Genomic DNA, 21,499 nt, shown 5'->3' on the forward strand with positions numbered 1-21,499 from the left:
AATTGGGCATGTCTCCATCGCCCTCTGCAGTCCTGTCACAGAGGGCTTGCATCGACACATCATAGCGCTAAATTAGCCTAGAATCTAGATCGCCTTTGCCAAAGCAAAGTAATTTTGGTTTGCATGTCACTCTAGCAACGCTCTATTGGAACCTCCACAAACATGGCCAGTATTGTAGCTGAGCAATCTGAGTGTGTTTGTTTAAAAAAATTATGTGTGCTGGATTTCCCCGTTGACTGACATCCGTAGCGGTCCAATCACAATGTTCTATTAGTTTAGTGGGTCAAAAACAGTGCTCTGTCAGTCAGGTGTGCAACACCAAGATGGCGATGGCACTGTAGCGATCCAATCACTGTGCTCTATTGGTTTGGTGGGCCAATCATAGCACTCTGTTGGTGGGCAGGATGTTAATGGAAAAAAACAAATATGGCAATGGCTTGTTTGAAACGTTTCTGGTATCAACTGGATTATGTAGACTTGGGCTTTTATTTGAGTCAAGAGCAGATAGAGGCACTAAAGTTGGTTCAGAAAAAGGATGTTTTAGCACCTTCTTTGACGGATTATGGCTGACTGCTTTGTTGACTGACATCCATAGCAGTGAGTGCGTCACATTGTTTGTTGTCCAATACATGCAGCGACTGTTCGTATATCATAGATCCCGCCCTACGACTGACAGCCATCAATGGACCATAGCCGGACTATATATTTACATATATGATGGCTTGTCAGGTTTGTGTTAACTTGCAAAGGCCTGTATTTTGATACAGCACTTTCTTGGGTTCGACAACCCCCCAAAGAGCTGTACAGCACAACCAGTCATTCATCCATGGCTACACACTCACGCGCTGGTGTTGATGAGCTACAGTGAAGCCACAGCTGCCCTGGAACACACTGACATAGGCGAGGCTGCCGAGCACCGGCGCCACCGGTCCCTCCCATCACCACCAACAGGAAAGGAGGGTGAAGTGACTTTCCCAAGCACACAACAACTGTGACAGACGGAGCTGATAGAGAAGCATAAACCAGCCTTTTGCTCAATCACAGCTGCCTTGTAATGCTTTGATGTTTAGTCAGTGCCAGTTAAATGGTAAATGACAACATTTTTCATTTAAACTTAATCAGAACTACCTCACATCAACAGGAAGTGTTTAAATCTAACTTAGGTCGTTTTTTATATTGAGGTTAATAGTTTGATGAATTATTCATGAAGTCACTTTTAATTGTAGCCAGTTCAGCCCTCCATGCTGGCCTCACATAATGTTCAATATCACTTATGTCATGATCAAATTCCTGTAATTCACTCTTAACTCACTCTTCAGCTTTCAGAACAAATGAGTCAGAAAGCCTGATAGCTATTATTAATGAACATTAGTTATATGCTAAACACATAACCAGCATAAATGATTAATAATATGTCAGATTTGGCACCACACTCAAGCAACGGGGCAAAACTGCTTTTGTGAAATTTGTGCTGCAGTTACGCCGACGACACAGTCCTCTATTTCTACAGTTTATTATAAATTCTGCTTCAGGCCACAGTCAGACTTTCCAAAAATGTCAACCGTTGGAAAAAGGGATTGATCTATTTTTTTATTTTATTCGTGGGTAAATAGTTCGGGAATATAATGACTATTTTGTCTCGTCCTCATTCCCTATGCATTTTGAATTTAAGTGAATACCAAAGAGAACAGAAGAAGAAAAACTATCAGCTGACATGAGCGTAAAGCGTGTGTGTTTAAGCAGAAAAAAGGATGTCACATTCAGAAGGAATGTCCCATTTCTTTGTCAACCATCAGTGGATTTAAACAGCTGGCTCCAACTGTGTGTGTGTGTGTGTGTGTGTGTGTGTGTGTGTGTGTGTGTGTGTGTGTGTGTGTGTGTGTGTGTGTGTGTGTGTGTGTGTGTGTGTGTGTGTGTGTGTGTGTGTGTGTGCTCCAATGAAACATGCAGATGCTACTCACCACAGAACAGCTTTGTTTTTCTAGAGTGCACATTTCAGCATGGGGCCGACGCTTGGGGGACTAAAGGTTTCTCATTAATTTTTGAATTTGCACTGCGGCTGTCAGAGAGGCCACAGAGGCTTTTTGTTTGATATATGATTCATGATTAAGTGACTTCTTATTGCAGTCCTAAAGCTTTTTAGTATTTGGTGTTTTACCAGTGCTCCTGAGCTGCTTTAAGCTCTGAATATTTAATGTGTTTTGAGTAAAAATCAATGAAAACCTGTTTTTCTGTTTTACTGTTTATGAGCACTTTTTAATGCCTGCTTTAAAAGGTGTGTGATCATGTTTTTGCCTGTGTGTGTAAACACTCGCTCAACGTAATCATTAGACATCAATAACTTTTGAGGTCAGCTGATTTAAGATGGATTACAAATCTTACAGGAGTGAGTAAACATGAGGTAGACTTAGTTAGTTTTGTAGATTCAGAACTTCAATGTTGAGGGTTTTACCCAGGGTGCATGTAATCTTTAAGATTATGCCAATACCTGGTGGACTTACCTTTGTGAGCAAAATATTTCATGAACCACTGGATGGATTTTAGCTAAACTCTCAAAATCACAGCAAATTGTTTTTGCACAAAGTAAAATCAAATTAAGATTCAGCCACAAATGAAATATTTATACCAGAATACAAAAATGGAAAAAACATATTGCATTCCTTTAATTTAGTATGTTTTTTTGTCCTTATTTATCTCTGACAGATAATATCTCACTGTGTCTTATTCAGCAAAGAATCAAAGTTCTGAGCTTAAAGGCTATTTCACTAAGAAACTATTTTTTTAAACTGGTTAGTTTCTAAAAGCATGTTATTTCTGATTAGAATTGGTCACTCTGAGTTTTCATGCAGGCCGAACATGACAATAGTCTCCTACACCTATCACCTGCATTAGCTTCTGATAGAAAATAGACTGTGAACCTGACAGATCTACCATCACACTGTCACTTATCATTCATGGACTCACCCATCTCGCGACAGGGAAGAATGTTGTTGGTTTGGCGTTCAGGAAACGGCAGAAAATGTCTGGAATAGTAAGAGCTAACCGTTAGCATTAGCAGCTCCAACACACAGCAGAACTCCTCCAAACTTGTGTTATTTGTAGGGATTAAAAACATCCACGTTGCAAAGAAAATGGAGTCGGTGATAGAGTCATGAAGCTGTTAACTACGGTGGCCCTGAAGTGCAAACCACAAAAACAAATCACTTAATGCAACAACAAATCACTTAATGCAAACACAAATCACATTTGTTTTTGTGTTTAGTGAATTTGTTGTTGCGCTTTTCAATTTATTGTTGCGTTAAGTGATTTGTTTTTGTGGTTTGCACTTCAGGGCCACCGTAGTTAACCAATCCGAGGCGAGACATCAAGAAATAAGACTTAAGAGTAAAACCTGCTGTCTGAAGACCAGCTCTGATGTGGCTCGCTTCTAGTTCCTGAAACTGGTGCACCAGAGTTTTGTTTTATATTTAACCAGAGTATGATTTACAAGGCATGCGTTCCTTCTAGAGACCACACCAAATGTATTGATTAAGTGTTTCACACCTTGAAATATGATTAGTAACTGAGTTTCACCTACAGACTGACTGTGTCGATTCTTGCATCCAGGAGACAGCGAGCACATCTTGGCTAGTAGCTAACCATTAGTATTTAGGAGTCAGAGTTGTACTGCAGTAGGAGTCAAATTTTGGAATAACTTGGACACTGGAATCAGGTCATGTAGCACTGTAAAATCATTCAAAAAAATGTACGTAAATAAGATGATGTCATACTTCCATAAGCTCCTCCTTGAACCGTCACCTTATCGTGGTGGAGGAGTTTGAGTGCCCTAATGATCCTAGGAGCTATGAGTTTCGCGGCCGAATGTGAAGAGGCTGGGATGAGGATCAGCACCTCCAAATCTGAGACCATGGTTCTCGACCGGAAAAGGGTGGCTTGCCACCTCCGGGTCGGGGGAGAGGTCCTACCTCAAGTGGAGGAGTTTAAGTATCTCGGGGTCTTGTTCACGAGTGAGGGTAGGAGGGATCGGGAGATCGACAGGCGGATTGGTTCGGCGTCTGCAGTGATGCGGACGCTGAGCCGATCTGTCGTGGTGAAGAGGGAGCTGAGCCAGAAAGCCAGGCTCTCGATTTACCGGTCGATCTACGTCCCAATCCTCACCTATGGTCATGAGCTTTGGGTAATGACCAAAAGAACGAGATCGCGGATACAAGCGGCCGAAATGAGTTTCCTCCGTAGGGTGGCCGGGCTCAGCCTTAGAGATAGGGTGAGGAGCTCGGACATTCGGGAGGGACTCGGAGTAGAACCGCTGCTCCTCCGGATCGAAAGGAGCCAGTTGAGGTGGTTTGGGCATCTGGTCAGGATGCCTCCTGGACGCCTCCCCGGGGAGGTGTTTCGGGCATGTCCTGCTGGCAGGAGGCCCCCGGGTCGACCCAGGACACGTTGGAGAGGTTACATCTCCAATCTGGTCCGGGAACGCCTTGGGGTCCTGCCGGAGGAGCTGGAGGACAAGGCCGGGGAGAGGACGGCCTGGAGCTCCCTAGTTGGGATGCTGCCCCCGCGACCCGGACCCGGATAAGCGGAGGAAGACGAAGACGAAGACTTCCATAAGGATCATATGTAGTCTAGTGTGTCTGGTAGATGTCAATGAAAATGTAATGTTCTTGCACAAGTGATAGTATTCAAATTTCTATTTTGATCTATATCGTACATCGATTTATTACGATTACTGGTAGTTTTGTATAGTTCTGTCTTTAGTTCTGTGTATTTTTCCTCTTGCTGATTTATGTTTGTTGTTGTTCACAATATTTCAATTATGATTAGCATTTGTATTGCTTTTATCTTATTTTCATTTTTATTACTACATTACTTTTATCTTTCTTTGTCATTGTTTCATGATAAGTAATGTAACTGAGTAAATAGGGTAGGCATAAAAAGCTAGTCTTCAGCCTACACCTTTTTGGTTACTAGAATTGAGATTCTGTTTTATTGTATTCTTTCTTTTTCCTTTTAAATTACCAAAATAAAATCGAAATTAGCAACTCCACAACATGGATAAACTCCTTCAGGCTGGTGTTATTTGTGGAGATGAAACATCAGCGTTGCAGAGAAGCAAAGTCAGTGCTGCAGTCTGTTGCCGTTAGCCAATCAGAAGCGAAACGTCTGAATGGTATGAATAATAATGAGTACGATTCTAAATCCTGGCTTTTTCTTTTCTTTTTTGCCCTCTTTGCTTCCAACTAGCTTCCATATCCTGAAACAGGAGCGCCAGAGCTTTTTCTCCTCACAGAAAATGACTCACTTAATTTATTCTAGGGACCACAGCAAATGCATTGAAGTAACACGAGAATGAGAGCTTTAAAGTCAAAAGACTTGATTTCTGAGTAGTGCACTGTTTTTGTTTCATCACTGGTGTTGTATTCTACTTTGTCCACATCCAAACATCCACATATCTGAAACAGTAAAGACAACAAAAACAGATTTTAGAAAATCACAAACAGATGTCTTGACTTTGCAGCCAAACAAACAATGTTTCAGAAAGTCAGTCAAAAATAATTGCCCGCGCAGTCTGCAGCTGTTCTAACACCTCACTCCTTCTGTATTTTCACACTGATCCAAAACACGCCAGCAGCCACTGATGGTGCATGCTTCATGTTGCTCATTCTGTAACATAAACTTTGGCGGGTTCCATCTGCAGAGGCAGGAGTTCAGCACAATTTAAAAAAACAAAAGGTGAAGAAGTTAGCAAGATCAAATTAAGGACTGCTGTTCAAAACATTTATGGTAATTGTCAAGATATGAGATCCTTAAAGCTCCTTTTGGAGCAAATGACGCAAGTCCGAGTGTGCGACAGTGAAGCGTAACACATGAAGTCGTGGCTGATGAGAAGTATTTGGATATTATAGGTCAGCTCCTTGGGGCAGTTTGGTTTAATTAAAGATGGGAGTCATTACCTCATCCGTGTTCCACCCACAATAAAGTGGCCTTTTCATCCCACCTCAGGATTGTTCTGCAGGAGATTCGGGAGCCGTGTAAATTAATAAGAGCTGCTGACAGCGAAAATTAAAACATGTCGTTTTATTTTTAGGAAGCAATTAATTAACATAAGTTCGGCAGGGTTTTTTTTGTCAATACAAATCTACCAGGCTGTAAATACATTACAACAAAACAAACACAAGCCGACATTCTCATTCCAATATTGATCGAGGCGTGTGGCAGATTGCTGATCTAAGACCTTCCTGTTGGAGACGTATTAAGCATGCTGATGAAGTTTGACACAATGCCTCCAACAAACTAATCAGGGTGGTTCAAATTCTGCCCACAACTTATTAATTAAACGTTACAAAATAATTAGTGTTTTGGATCTATGTGGCCCCAAATACAGAGCTCTGAGCATAAATAAAAGCAGCAGGAGTTCCTCTGAAGGCCTTTGATTGCTTTGGGTTTCATTTTTGTCAGAATCCAACTTTTCTTTCACTTTGTTGACTCGAGTTTTGATTTTTTTGTCTCGCAGCAGGGCAGTGGTCGGCCACAAAGAGCCGCTGCCTGATGACAGCAGAGACAACATCACCATTTTTACCCGAATCCTCGACAGGCTGTTGGATGGATACGACAACAGGCTGCGTCCTGGACTGGGAGGTAAGGCGTTTTGTGTTAGCCAGGTCACTCACACCCACGCAGAAAAGATTTGTGCTCTGATTTCATCAAACTGCAAACACACATTAACATAGCAGACATTGCAATGCATTAAAAACACGAGCAGTGTGTACATGCTGCATTATTCCGAGGGAGAGATTCTGATGCCAAGACATAAGGAGCAAAATAAAATCAGCAAATAGTTTCATATCCTGTGTGCAATCTTAGTTCTGATGCTCACAAAAAACAACTATGTGTGCGCATGTCAACACAATAAAACTGTTCTTCAACTAGATCTCTTTCCATATCGATTGGGACAATATTACATGTGACTTGTACCAAGTTTTGTAACTTGTAACATGTTTTGTAACTAACTTTCATTTTGTGACATGTGACTTTTTTAACACGTAATTCTCGTTTTGTAACAAGTAACTTTTGTTTAGTAACACATAACTTTTGGTACTTGACATCTAACTTTCATTTTGTAACTTGAAGAAAATAATCAATGTACAAATTTCAATCACAACTCTCAAAATGCACATCTCAGTCTACAGTTACAAACTCAAGTCTACATGTACAAAACATTTGGTCCCAATTCTAGCTTCCTTTCCAAAGAACCAATGATGGGCTTTGTCTTATCAGCCTAAGTGTCTCAGACATGAAATCCTGCTCTAATTCAAAATGTATGTTCTTTATTTACATCAGTTTATTTTCTCTAAAAAATATTATGTAAGGAAGTTTGGTTGTGAGCAGTACAACAGACCTCCAGCCTCTTGGCATGATTGGACAGGAACAGGGCTGAAAGGAATCATCAATGAGTTGAATGGTTTGATTCATTAATATCCTCGTTCATTTTTAACAGTCTGAACACATTTTACTGTAGCACAATGTTGTAATCTAGGTGCTGTGGAGGAAAATAGAGGGACCAGCAAAGACAGAAACCATTGTAAAATGCAGAAATGGTCCAAAGTTTGGGATCAAGAGTTAAGCTACGGGCAGATTGGCTAATGCAGTAGGTCTACGGCAAGCCGTTGTAGCATGTAATTCACAAACGCTTCTAGATTTGATTATAATTTGGACTGGATTATGTTGCCAATCGGTACATAATAAAATAGGTATGCCACCATTACATTGTTACTAGCAGATATTAAATGTTATTATAATTTCCAGTAGATTACTACTGAACATGTTACTGAAATAATTAAATTCTACTGATCATATGTGAATATATTTAGATATGTTTAGACTAAGATGAGTGATATTAAACCTAAACTTTTAATGAAATATACGTCTGTTTTTGTTCCATAAAATATTTATTAACTGTAAATATCAGCTGGGAAAAGGGAACAAGACAGCATCAATTTAATACATGTTGTTGATCCATTTAACATTTTGTTGTTTTTTTTTAAATAATTTTAGCAACAGACCACAATCTCATTTCACTTGAAACGTCATCAAATAAAATACTCGAGTAATCAATGGACAATCCAATAGAATATTATTTCATATAATATTGAATATTCAATATTGAATTGATTTGTTCCAACTTGGCTTTGCTCCATTTTTTTGGTAAAGATCAGTTTTATGAAATGCATCAAAAAGAATTTGAACAAGGCACGAGTAAGCATCACAGCTGGAATGGCATGTGTGGTCCTTCTGTCAACACCGTCAGCAGCTTGGAAAAAACTAAACAGGTTTAAAAGTTATGAAAAAGCTTCAGAGCCTCCATACAATGCGTAGACATTCATATTGCCAACAGGCCTTTTATTAGACCACATTTCATGCTTTCATTGAATTTACTGCAAATAAGTGAAAAATAAAAACAAATCTCATCCTATAAACAATCCTTATGTGTTTTATAACTCAGTTTACTAAAGGTGTCATTCTAAAAGTTGGAGTAGAATCATTCATCAAAACAGTAGCGTGGTCAGAATTGCTATATATTTTCCCGTCAAATATTGAGTGTTTGGGTAGATTTTACCAAGAAAAATACATTTTTTCCATCGCTGCAGCAGTTTTACAAAGTCAGTATCTGCTGGTCATCAGCGGCTTTGTGGCTTGTAGAAATAACAAACCAGCAGCAGGATCATGATGTAGTCTGGTCACTTTCTGCAGGCTCATTATGGAAATACCCTCCCCTGTGTGGGAGTCTTTGTTCAATCATGCCCAAATGGCAATAAGCATATATGTCAGTGGAAATCCCACTAATTGAGACCATTTCTTCCAAATATCCATCCCTCCGAGGACGGCATGCTGCATAACGGCAAGCCAACAACATGCTCATCAAGTAGCCCTCAGTATTCCTCAGTCAGCCGGAACGTTCGTTTCTGCTCTGGTGCTTGTTGCTCAAGCTGTGAGCGTGCCCACCGGGTCCAGAACCACCAGGGTGGATACCCTGGGCTCTATGGCAGCGATTGGGAAGGCAGACCACATGCAGCTCATTAATGTCATGTTCACATCTCTGAGGACACATAGAATGATGTCCATTTCTTCAGCACTGATTTTTCTCTGTTGTTCCAAAGAAACAGCCTCTGGGATGAGGGCTCAGGTACGGATGTAGCTAACAGGGTTCAGCTTGTGTGCTACAGCTGCTGTGCTCATAGGTCAGCGGAGTCATTGACCCAAAGGCTAACTATGTAGTGTTCTGCCCCTTGCAGTCTCATTACTTATGTAAATGTATGTAATAACATGAGCCACACAGCAGATGTCAGCACATCTGAACACTCAAATTGCATAACATTGTCCAGTTATATTACATTTACCTCGACAGAAACTTGGCTGCATCGGATCCTTTATCCATTTAGATTTTCTCCTGAGTTTTTAAGGCTTTCGTCTCTGAAAAAGCATAAAAATGTTGTTTATAATTGTATCGAATTCTTCATAATCTCAGATTATTTCATAATAATGCATAATTAGGAGAGCTGATCTGGTTAAATGTAACGAGGATGGAGAGGGAAATGTAATTATTCTTGGTGTCTGAATGATAAAATAAAGTTATTAAAATAATTTCCTATTGACTAACATCAATTATTTTTATCATAACTAACTTATGATTTCAGATTTTTTCATGTAGCAAGGCATCACATTTTCAGACTTGCTTCCATTTACATTTAGGATCTGTTTTCTAATTGAACTGGATCACATTTCATTAATAATCATGGTGAAAAGTCACCACATAAAGATTTCTGATCCAAATGTCATTTTAAGGGACTCCAAGATCTTTCAACAAGCTGATCAAAGCAGTACTAACTCTTCTTATTCCTGAGACAGCGCATTTTTGAAAATACCGAATTTGGTGATGAAAACAAAATCGAGATGAGCATGGACACGTGCTGGCTTAAGCAGGGGGACCTTTCCAGTGCTGCAGGATTTTTATCCATGACAACATAGTGTGTTACAATAGGAACCTTTGGTATTGTGGTCCCAGCTCACCTCAAGTCATTGATGTAGTTCTGGGTTGTTTTCTCACTGTTCTCAAAACCATTTCTATCCCGTGAGGTGAGATCTCACATGTAGCCCCAGGTCGAGGGAGATTGTCAGAGATCTTGTATTAATTGCTCCAACGGTTGATTGTAGATTGGCTCATCCCAGACCTGTGCAGGTGTACAGTCTTGTCCCTGGTGTGTCCTTTAGACAAATCTCTGGCCTTTGCTATGGTGGAGGTTGGAGTCTTGCTGATTGAAGGTGTGGACAGGCGTCTTTTAAACAGATGACAAGTTCAAACAGGAGCCAGTAAGACAGGTTATGAGAGAGATTCTTATTTTGGCATTATTATACAAATACATTCTTTAAAGAGCAGGTTCACGGAGAAACCATTTTTTATGATTTATTTTTTTACTCTGCAGGCTGAATGTGAAACTGGTCTTCTACCCCTATTTCCTGCATTAGCTTTTGATAGAAAATAGACAGAAAAACGCTCAGTTCAGAAAAGCCTGACAGATCACTGAACGTTCATGGACTCGGCCAACTTAAATCACGACGGGGAATGCTGTTGCTGTTTTAGCATCCAGGAAACAGCAGATCTTGGCTAGTAGAAGCTAACTGTTAGCATTAGCAACTCCATTATATGGGAAACCTCTCTAGACTTGTGTTATTTGTGGAGATTAAACATCAGTGTTGCAGATCAAACCGAGTCAATGGTAGAGTTGTGTTGCTCTCAGCCAATCAGAGGACAGATGTCCAAATATCAGGAAATAAGAGCCCAAACCCTGTCGTCTTCTGCCACTTTCTCTTCTGACTGACTTCTTCGTCCACAAGCAGGTGCACCGGAGCTATTTTTTCCCCAGGGTACAACTAGAGACTGCTGCAAATGTGTTAAAAATATGAGCAAAGTTGACCTTTAGAAATCATAAAATGTATTTTTTTATTTAATTATTATTTTTATTTTTTTGTCACAGTTGAACTGTACCTCTGATGAAAATCACAGACCTCTCTTATCTTTTTCATCAGTGGCTGCCAAATACTGTTTTGCCTCACTGTAGCATAGTTACAGTACTCCATATGTCCTGTAAGGCAAATGGTAAGAATCTATTTTAAGTTTAATAAACTAAGGTTGTATAAATCTACCCAGATGTCTACATTTTAAGTTTTGAACTGTTATGAGCTGCTGTTTTTAACCCAAAAGCAGCTACTCATCACTGTCATTGTGAGCTATTAAATAATTGTAATGAGTAAGTGGCTAAAAATATTTTTTTCTTCATTTATTTCATTCAAAATAAAAACAAATAAAACATATAAACAATAAGAAATACATAACAAAAAATCAAATTTGAACAAAAAGGAGCAGAATGAAGGAAAACATCTTATAATTTCTGCCCCCTTTTCCAATAGAAATAATCAATTTATATATAATTACCATTTGTCAGACACACATACAGATTCATTTTAAACCTTTTCCCTTGTCTAAATTCCAGTGCGATCATGATCATTGATTAAATTAAAATTTCATAATTATTTAGTACACTCAATTTGGGACATTTTTTGAATATATTAAATGAATATAAATTAAAAATGCACATGACATTTCTTAAAAATGAAGAAGCCTAATGCCATGGATTAGCTTTTGTCCAGTAAAATGTGGAGGACAGACGATAAGACACAATTCTGGACAGAAGTGGGAAGAGTAATCTCATATTTTACTTTCAGCTGCATCTGCAGCAGCAGCTCCGCTCCACGCCCTGGTGTTTAGCTGTAAACAAAAACAGGGCGACCTGTTCTGTTTCCACGCCTAAAACCTGCCATGCAAACTGCTGACTCCGTGTTGTGATAATCGCATATTTGAGGGAGACATTTGTGTCGCAGGAATGATTAATGTGGAAGTAGATCTCATCTCTCAGTGGGGCCCTTTACCAAAGGATTAGAGACTTACCTGTGGGTGGTCACTGAGATCTGGGACACGGTTAGAGCTGAAGATCCATTCACTTCTGGAGAAAGGTCTCATCTATCTTTAGTTGTTGCAGCTCCACTGGGAGCAGCAATTTGTCTCGCCTGTGGCCCAAGAGCCTGCTCTGCACATTTGCCCCAAAGGAGCTGATTCAGCCCACACTGACGAGGGCAAGTTTTGATCTGTCATGACTTTCATCTCATGCCCTACTTAATGCTGCATTAAAACCATTTGATAAATGCTCTGGAACAGTCCTTCTGTATCGTGCAATTAATATCAAACTTGAAAAGTCTTGACTGACTCGACATAACGATCAATTAGACGTTTTTTACTGTAACATATTATTTATGTGACAGAACAAAGCTTATTATGGAACTTGCACGATGGCATTATGTGCATTGGCACATGCAATGATGATTATAGGATATTAACCCTGAAACGGAACCGAAAACCTCATTATGAATAGATACTATGCAGGTACGTAAACGCTGCTAACTAGGCCTATTGTTTGAATTAAAAAATGCATATGCTGCATGTTGATCTGTTATGTTTTGTTGCTGATTCACCAGTTGGTCCCTCCGGTGCTTCTAAATGTTTCTGGGGCATGCTAAATAGCATTAAATTGGTCAAAAGGAATGTTTTCTTTCCAAAGATACAGATTTGGGCTTTGCCTGGAGCAGTTTTTCTGCTTTGGTGGGCAAAACCGTCTCTAGTCAAACAGTGGTTTAAGTCAACCCCTGGAAAACATCTGCAAAGTCATCTATGGCAACATTTAGCAGCTAAATTGCGGCCATGGGGGAAACTCTAAGGCTAACTCAGAGGTGGTTCTTAAACATGGAGTCTGTAGCATAAGGCTATGTATAAAAACAGTGTTATATAAGGCACATTCCTCATGTGTGTCCTTATAATATAGCAATGTAGTTTATCACTTATTTCTACAGTCATTTGATTTGCCATGCAAGTCTTAAAAATTAAATTAAACTCTGATCAATTAAAAAATATGTTTGTTTGTTTTTTGGTGACAAAAATAAATCTGAGCTAAAATGATTTAAAGGTTCACTACATCCTAAATATAGACTATACACATTCCCTCTCTCCTGCCACTTGGGCCAGCTCCTCTGGAGCAATCCTAAGGCCTTCCCAGACCAGCTGACAAACATAGGGAGCCTGCTACTTCTACTTCTGGACCATGGGTTCCCAGAAGAATGAAAATCAATCAATCAGTCAAAGCTTTATTTATAAAGCGCCTTCTGCAACCCTGTCAGGAAGCCCAAGGCACTGAACATGGTACAGTAGAAGGTAAATATATTGAATAAATCAAAAATAAAAGCAATTCAAATTACAAAATACAAATTACCAAAAAAGTTGAAACATTCTGGTACAGGACAAACGTGTAAAACAATGGATAGAGTGAACCAATGAAAACTGTGAAATAAATTCAATATTAAAGAGAGCCAAAATCAAACATGTTCAGGAAACGCCAAGCGGAGGAGGTGTGTTTTTAGGCGACTCTTAAAGACTGGCAGAGATGGGGACAGCCTAACTGAGAGTGGCAACTGGTTCCAGAGTGACAATGCTAGGACTGAGAAAGCCCGGTCCCCGTGAGTACGACACCTAGAATGAGGGACAGCGAAAAAGCTGTCAGCGAGAAAAAATGAATGCAAGTCAATGGGGCTAATGGATTTCACCATGGATTTCGCTAATGATGTCCGTGATTTTTAAAGACGCTTTTTGATACCAAGAACGGGCTAATTTTCAGACTGGGAGAAACGCTATTTTAGGTTTTTTGTGAAAATATGTCCAGGACTCTAAATGCGCATCACTAAAGTGATGTCATCGAACCAGACACGGAGAAAAACAGAGGAGAAATGGCTGTAAGTTCAGCAAACTTCAAATCTTTCCTTCAGGAGGAAAGAACCACCATAAATCTGGCCATGAGGTAAGTAGCAGCTACGCTAGTGGAGAGGAGATTCTGTGGTGATGTCATATATGCGATGTACTAACGTCTGATTTGTGGTCATGCTAATTACGAACTTTTACAAGCTGATAAATGTCACTTTTCATTTAATGTGCAAGTACAATAAGTACACATGTGTGATCCAGGGGCGTAAGGCAAAGCGGATTAGAAAATAGCTCTTTTAGCCCCGTTGACTTTCATTCTTTTTTTTTTTTTTTTTGTTCTTCCGTGGACTCGTGAGCCGACTGGAACGGGAGGAGACTTAGGCTCCCTATAGTCCGTCCAGCATGTCCTGGGTCTTCCTTTAGGCCTCCTACTGGTTGGACTTGTTCAGAAAACCCCACCGGGCAGATGTTAAAAGTTGGGACTGACCATCAAAAATCCAAAAGCACACACCATATATGGAGGTGGATCATAGGTTAATGAAATCTTAAAGCGACAGCATTTGGAATCCGTTTTACACGCTTTTATAACCTCTTGTTTAGACAATGCAAATGCACTCCTAATTGGAGTTCCAAGCTCAGCTCTAAATCATCAACAGGTCACCCTGAATGCAGTTTCTAGGTTTCTGACGAAAACAAACTGACGTAGCCACACTACTCCAGTCCTGACACATCTACATTGGCTTCTGGTTGTGTTCCGGGTACAATTTAAGCTTCTGGATTGACTTTTAGTTTGTGATTTGCTTTTTTGCTTTTGTTTTAATGTTTTATCTGAGTTTTTATTGCTTTATTTTGATTTTATGCTTGTTACTTTTCTCTATTTGCCGGTGAAGCACTTAAGTCAGGTCTCGTGCTGAATTTTATATGTGCTCTGTAAATAAAATGGTGATGATGATGATGATGATGAATGGAATCCAGCTGTGCAGGTATGTGATAAAGAACATGTGGGATGGGGAGGCAGAAAAAATAAATCAAGTAAGGTACAATACACAACTAAATTACTGATACAGAAAAGAACTTAATAAAATCCAAATCAAACAAAACATTTCTAGAACCATTATGTTATGGAAATTTTATATTTCATTACTTTAGTCCTATTAACAGATCTATTAACTGACTGTTCTGAAAGCATTCACACACACACACACACACACACACACACACACACACACACACTCTTGTCCTCCCACACACACACACATTCACTCTCTCTCACACATGATCCACTCCCATTCCTCTCTTATCTCTTTGCTTGAATAAACTCTGTGACCAGCTGTTCAGGGCATTTGCCCTGCACACTTGCCACAAAATCATGATTTGGTTGTATGTCTGCCTCATTGCTTCTTGTCCCTTTTCTCTTCGACTCCAGGAAATGGGTTTATTGATAAACATATTGATGAAATCCATGACACATTATCAAAACACTTGTACAAATATTGACAAGTTAGGTCAATATGTGCTTTAAGTATCCAAAAGCTGAGAATTGAAATGCTTCATTTGCCTCAAAATAGATTTTTCACTGTAAGGAGTTTTTGATCATGGCAACCAAACTTTAAATAAAAGACAAAGCAGCAGTAAACCTTGTGGTATTAAAGCTGTACTCAGATCATAAAGTGATGTTTGTCTCTTTCCTCAGAAACTGTGACAGAAGTGAGGACCAACATCTATGTGACAAGTTTTGGTCCAGTGTCTGACACAGACATGGTGAGTATTTCTTAAGTGCTGCAGAGAATATATATTAAAGTTATGATTACATTACATATTATTATTATTATTATTATTATTACAGTTGCGATTGTTTACATCTTTAGTTTTGATCATTTTATGTGCTGAATTTTTAATATGTTGGTTGGACAACTGAAGCAGAGGCAGATTAGGAAATAGCTGATGTCCATGGCGGTTAACCCTGTTTATGTCACTGTGCAGCAAAAACAGTAACTGCAGGGACAATCCAACCACAGAGCAGTCTTTATTAGCAGGAATGATGACTCTTTATGACACGGTCTTACATCACCTAAAGCATAACGCACTGAGATGCTCTGAGTCAAAGTCCGCTCTGTTACTGCAGGAACTTTCTGAGCCCTTGAATGACCTCTGTTATACAGACGATGCTGGACTTTGTCATGGGACCTCGTTCAACATTTGGCATATTTAATCATGCAGCTCTAATTAACCACCTTGGGCTCTGTTTATTTTTCTTTAGATCAGCATGAAGTTGACTTGACAGCTTGTATCATATAGCAAGATGAGCACGTTTTGGTCTCACTGGACAACTGCGTCCAAATGGCTCAATGCTTGATTGTCTGAAGTGGCTTGTATACCTGTTGTAGGACCCTTAGAAACCTCCTGGGACCATCTTTGGTTGAATAGTAGTGTTAGGAAAATACACCAATGGTTAGAAATGTCTAGGAGTATGACTCTAACTTGGGTTAAACCACCAAATGCTTCCCAAGCGCAGCCACTGCTGCAGCTCACCGCTCCCTACGCGGATGGGTCAAATGTGAAGATGAATTTCACCAGTGTGTGATGACTAATGGGACTAATGGGATGGAGTTAAACAACAGATGGCACAGATCTGGCCTCTCTTTCAGTCTCAGTCATCATGAGCATGAATGTGAGAATAATTTTGAATTTAGACTGATTTTTTTACCTGGGTGATGAGATCACACAACATACAATTTCATAGATAAAAAAAAAATAAGTAGGTTAAAATGTTTTAGCTTATTGTGGGCTATCCCTTTTCCACAAAAGCCAAACCTTCACCCCCACTTTTATTTGGGTTCAGGGTGCTCTCTTTAACTCTTTTGGCAGAATTGGTAGAATATATCAAATAGGTTTGTTTTCTGCACCAATTCATTTTTAAATCAGTCTACAAATTTTCATCAGGGATGAAGTTGGGACTTTGAGAAGAAGCTTGATGTTATTTTGTTTAATCCAATTAGAAACAAATTCTGTTGAGTGTTTGGGGTCATTTTTCTGTTCACACACCTGAATTGGTTTAAATTTGAACCACCTGGCTGATTGTTTCATGTGAAATAGAAAGCCTTGAACAGAGCCCTCCTTCAGTATCACTCCATCCACTTTGTCCAACAGCATGATGCAACCACCACCGTGCTTGACAGTTGATTCTGTGTTCTTAGCATTCTCTAGAAACAGATTCAGGAGAAATCTTGAAAATGTAGATGTCATAAGAAGGGCTAATTCAATGTATTTTATTTCAAGAAAAATTGTGTCTTTGTCACCATTTTGGAGTGAAATTCTGGTAAGCCAGTCTTGCCTTTGTAGAAACACAATAATCTCAGCCATCTCTGAGAGTGTTGGCTCACTTGCGTTATTATAATAGTCAGTGCTTTATCTTTTTCAGGACACATCACCTTTGGGGTCTTTCAGAGCTCAGTTTTTAGATCTAGACTTATTCTTTTCACATCCTCCACTTGGCAGGAACATGAATCAACAGAAAACAGCTTGGGGCATGCACCGAATTCCTCTAGTGGTAATGTTCTGGGCAGTTAACAGATAGCGAGGACAGTGCAGGTGTATTCTGTCCACTGTCACAGGCAAAACACATAATGTGCATATACACACAAACACACACACAGTCATTTTGCAACCAATCTCTGTTGCTTGGGTGTAATTTTTTGATGTGTGTGTGTGTGTGTGTGTGTGTGTGTGTGTGTGTGTGTGTGTGTGTGTGTGTGTGTGTGTGTGTGTGTGTGTGTGTGTGTGTGTGTGTGTGTGTGTGTGTGTGTGTGTGTGTGTGTGTGTGTGTGTGTGCGTGCGTGCGTGCGTGCGTGCGTGCGTGCGTGCGTGCGTGCGTGCGTGCGTGCGTGTGTGTGTGTGTGTGTGTGCGTGCGTGCGTGCGTGCGTGTGTGCGCGTGCATTTGTAAAAATAATACACACATACACAAGGTTTTTTTTTACTTCTGCACACATTGCGGCTGGTGAATTTTTTGTTTGGTGGGACGCATTTTTGCAAGTCAGTTGTCAGATGCTCCAACCACATATCACCACTAGGGGATGCCAAATTACCATTCTTATGCAACATACAAATTTTACCCGGTACCAGGTCCACGAGCACTTCCAGCAACAAAGCTGTTCAAAAAACATACTAAAAATTCACCAATATGTTCAAACTGCACACGTACTGAATGGGAATAGGCTCATTTAAAGGATAGAATCTATGTTTTCTACCTCACCCATACCCATTGATAATAAGCTGCTAAACGAAAAGCAAAATAAAACTAATTTCATTAAGTCAAAAGTGTAGATTCAGTCTTACCTTTGCTAGTTTATGGTCATAATAACCCGTGTTATAGTAAAACAAAAATACGTTGTTCACGTAATCCTCTCTCCCATGGACGTAATTTTCACTTTAGAAGTGAGGGGGACACGGGGGTGGGGGGTATCTTTACAGTATGTTCTAATAGGAAACAGGCTTCAACACAAACGGTTGTTTTCTGCTTGGTCCTAGAGCTCAACCAGTGTCAATGCAATATAAAGTAATATTGTTTTTGGATGGTAAAAAGTGCAGGGGTCAAAACTTGACTTTGGAAAAAGTGGGGGGGACATGTCCCCCCCCCCCCCCCCCAAATTACGTCCATGCTCTCTCCCAACGTCACACTGAGCTGATTCCTGACTGTTTAGTGGCTGTTTTGGAGAGTGTTTGTCTTTGACATTACATTCCATCATTTATCGATTCTCCATATTAAAATAACTCCACAAGGTGTAGTCAGCTGCTCTACAATAAAAAAATGGTGAGCTAAAGAATGAAACATAAATTAAAAAATAATAATTAAAATGAATGGTTTGCATCCTGAGCTGAGACTCTGCAAATGTTTCAGTCGCAAATCTCTGCGCCCAAAAGCTCTCCTATTCTTTATGTTGGAGGGGTATCCAGCGCGCATGCGCCAGTTGTAGCGTAGATCTACGGTAAAGATTGCTGCGCCCAAAAAGGAACAGGAAATGCAAAACAAGATGATTGGATCATGTCTAAAGTGTGAGAGAACATTTTTAAACTATGCTTAAATGCAGGTTATGCACAGCGCCTATAGACTGTATAAATTGTTTAGTTTATTTTTTGTGTTTTAATGTATTTTGTGATTCCTACCTTCTTCTTCCTCTTCTAGTGAGACTGGTGGGATGGCGCACTAGCGCCCCCATATACGAGCCGCCACTGCTGCACACATTGATTTGGCGAGTGTGCATTTCTTTCCTCATAACATAAATCCGTGTCCAAATCAGAACTTCACTTTAACTCACACTCTCCAGTAATTCTACCTGCAGAATCTCCAAAAGCCAACCATCCTGAGAGATTAAATGTGATGCTATTGCACCAGACTGGATGGGTGTAAGCTCACCACACATCAAACTCTGAGCTCCTGGGTCCTTTTGACAAGACAAGGCCAATGATTACACACTACAGTGAGCAAAAGTGGGTAGTAGGCTGTAGTACATAAAAAAAAGGGAGGTTTTGACTGTGGACCTAAATAGTAAAATGTTTAAAATGCTGAAATTGAATTCTTTGTCTTAAACACTTTCTGAGGTTGTGTTTGAGAGGTTTTCTGCTTTTGTTTTTATCATTTAGAAAAGAAAAGATGACTGTTGCGAGTTATTACTGGTTTAAACACTCATAAAGCTGAAGGGCAAGTTGTGCTACTCAGAGCAGATAAAAGCATATCTACATTAGATCAAGGTCAGGTCGTGCTTTTTAGATCAGGAGCTTCCAGGCTACCAAGCTGAATAAATGTAGAGTGGGATAGTCTGGTTTCTGGGAAATAAGAGCAAGTCCCAGTTATTGGGTCAGTTGAAAGAGAAGAAACAGCTGCTCCTTAAGGTATTTCAGATGTGGAATTGGGTTTTTTTTGTTTTATGTTGCCTCTTTAACATTCTCACCAAAGAAAAGTTGTTTTTAGGACAATTCACCCGAGGTTAGCAGATAAATCGGGGCAGCTACTCAGACATTAAAGCAGAACAGAAAAGACATTTAAAAAATCTATACATAAAAAAGATTAGGTTTATTTCAATGACTCCATCATGAAAGAGCTTGTTGACATGAGACACTACATAATCTAAGGTAAATTACATTGAGGATGTAAATTATTCCTACTTTCCCAAGTCCAGCTTTATAATATATGTGTTATAGCCCAGCTTTGGGTATATACTGAACCTAAAACTCAGAATACACCAGAACATGCAACATATGTGCAAGCCAATGTTAAAAAATTGAAACAACAAAAAGAATTTTAATTTTGAAAAATGTTGGTATTTGAACATTTTGACTCAAGAAATAAGGAAAAAACACAAGACATTTAAGTCATCCTGCAAAAAACTGATTGGAGTTTGATGTTGACTCGGACCGATCGTTTTGGCCACGTGGGCGTTTGGGTTTGACACTCCTGCCATGGAACGTCACTCAGAATCAGAAGGGTTTTATTGCCATATATGTGAGAAATCACAACATTAGGGAATTGCTGTGGGGCTTGGTGCAAGGAGAAATAAATGATGAGCAAAAATTAGAATTAAGAAACAAACAATGAAATAATAAGGACATAAGGAGGCAATAATTACGTGGCTATTATATACAAGTCAGTGTAGGTACTGGTCAGAGCGGATCAGTTCAGATACAAACTCAACACAGGGTCATGTGACTGGAGCAAAGCAGCTGGAGTGGGCACTTCTACGATTGACATTCGTGAGACCAACTGCAGAAGGAAAGAATCTGTATTTGTGGTGAGAGGTTCGGGTCCAAATGGATCTGAACCTCCTGCCAGATGGGAGCGAATTGAAGAGACTGTGTCCAGGGTGAGACGGGTCAGCTGTGATCCTGCATGCATGCCTCAATGTCCTGGAGGTGTACAGGTCCTGTATGGAGGGGCGTTTGAAGCCAGTGACCTTTTCAGCAGAGCACACAACATGTTGCAGTCTCTTCCTATCCCTGATGGTAGCTCCAGCTGAGAAGGGGAGGATGGTATTGATGTTAGCGGTGTACAACTGTCTCATTGACTATGCTGATAGATTGAATTTCTTCAGCTGCCTCAGGAAGAACATCCTTCTGGACCTTTTTTATGATTGAGGTGATGGTGGGCTCCCACTTGAGGTCCTGGGTGAGGGTGGTGCTCAGGAAACGACATGAGTCCACCATCGTGATGGGAGTAGCAGACAGTGTTATGGGGGAAGTGGGTCTGTGTGCTTCCTAGAGTCCACAACAACCTCCGCTGTCTTCTGGACATTTAGCACCAGGTTGTTGTGGCTCCACCAGGACACCAACCGTTCGACCTCCATTCTGTAGGCAGACTCATCCCCATCCAAGATGAGTCCCATGAGTCCATGCTAGAGGCCGGCCGATGTGTTTTTTTTAAAGAATTTTGTTGCCGATGGCTGATATGTTGATTAAGGCCAATATATATATATATATATATATATATATATATATATATATATATATATGTATGTATATATACACAGACCTGCCAACCTGTACGCATTTTGCATAGCTAGTATGCAATTTGGCATCTATTTACGCGGGTATGGCTCACCCCTCTAAACTACGCAAAAAGCTGCAGATACGTGACTTGAGTTCTGTGG

General features: G+C 40.0%; 1 protein-coding gene across 4 annotated transcripts in view; it reads left to right on the plus strand.

Moving 5' to 3' along the window:
- The window catches only part of gabra3 (gamma-aminobutyric acid type A receptor subunit alpha3), a 203,493-nt gene that overhangs the window by 107,617 nt on the left and 74,377 nt on the right, over positions 1–21,499 (plus strand). For all 4 annotated transcript variants that reach the window (XM_070555743.1, XM_070555744.1, XM_070555741.1 and 1 more), the window contains exons 3-4: positions 6,512–6,636; positions 15,552–15,619. In XM_070555743.1, coding sequence (XP_070411844.1) covers positions 6,512–6,636; positions 15,552–15,619 — 193 coding nt within the window. The remainder of the gene's footprint in view (positions 1–6,511; positions 6,637–15,551; positions 15,620–21,499) is intronic.

This window comes from Nothobranchius furzeri, chromosome 10 (genome assembly GCF_043380555.1).
Source record: "Nothobranchius furzeri strain GRZ-AD chromosome 10, NfurGRZ-RIMD1, whole genome shotgun sequence".
Lineage (NCBI taxonomy): Eukaryota > Metazoa > Chordata > Actinopteri > Cyprinodontiformes > Nothobranchiidae > Nothobranchius > Nothobranchius furzeri.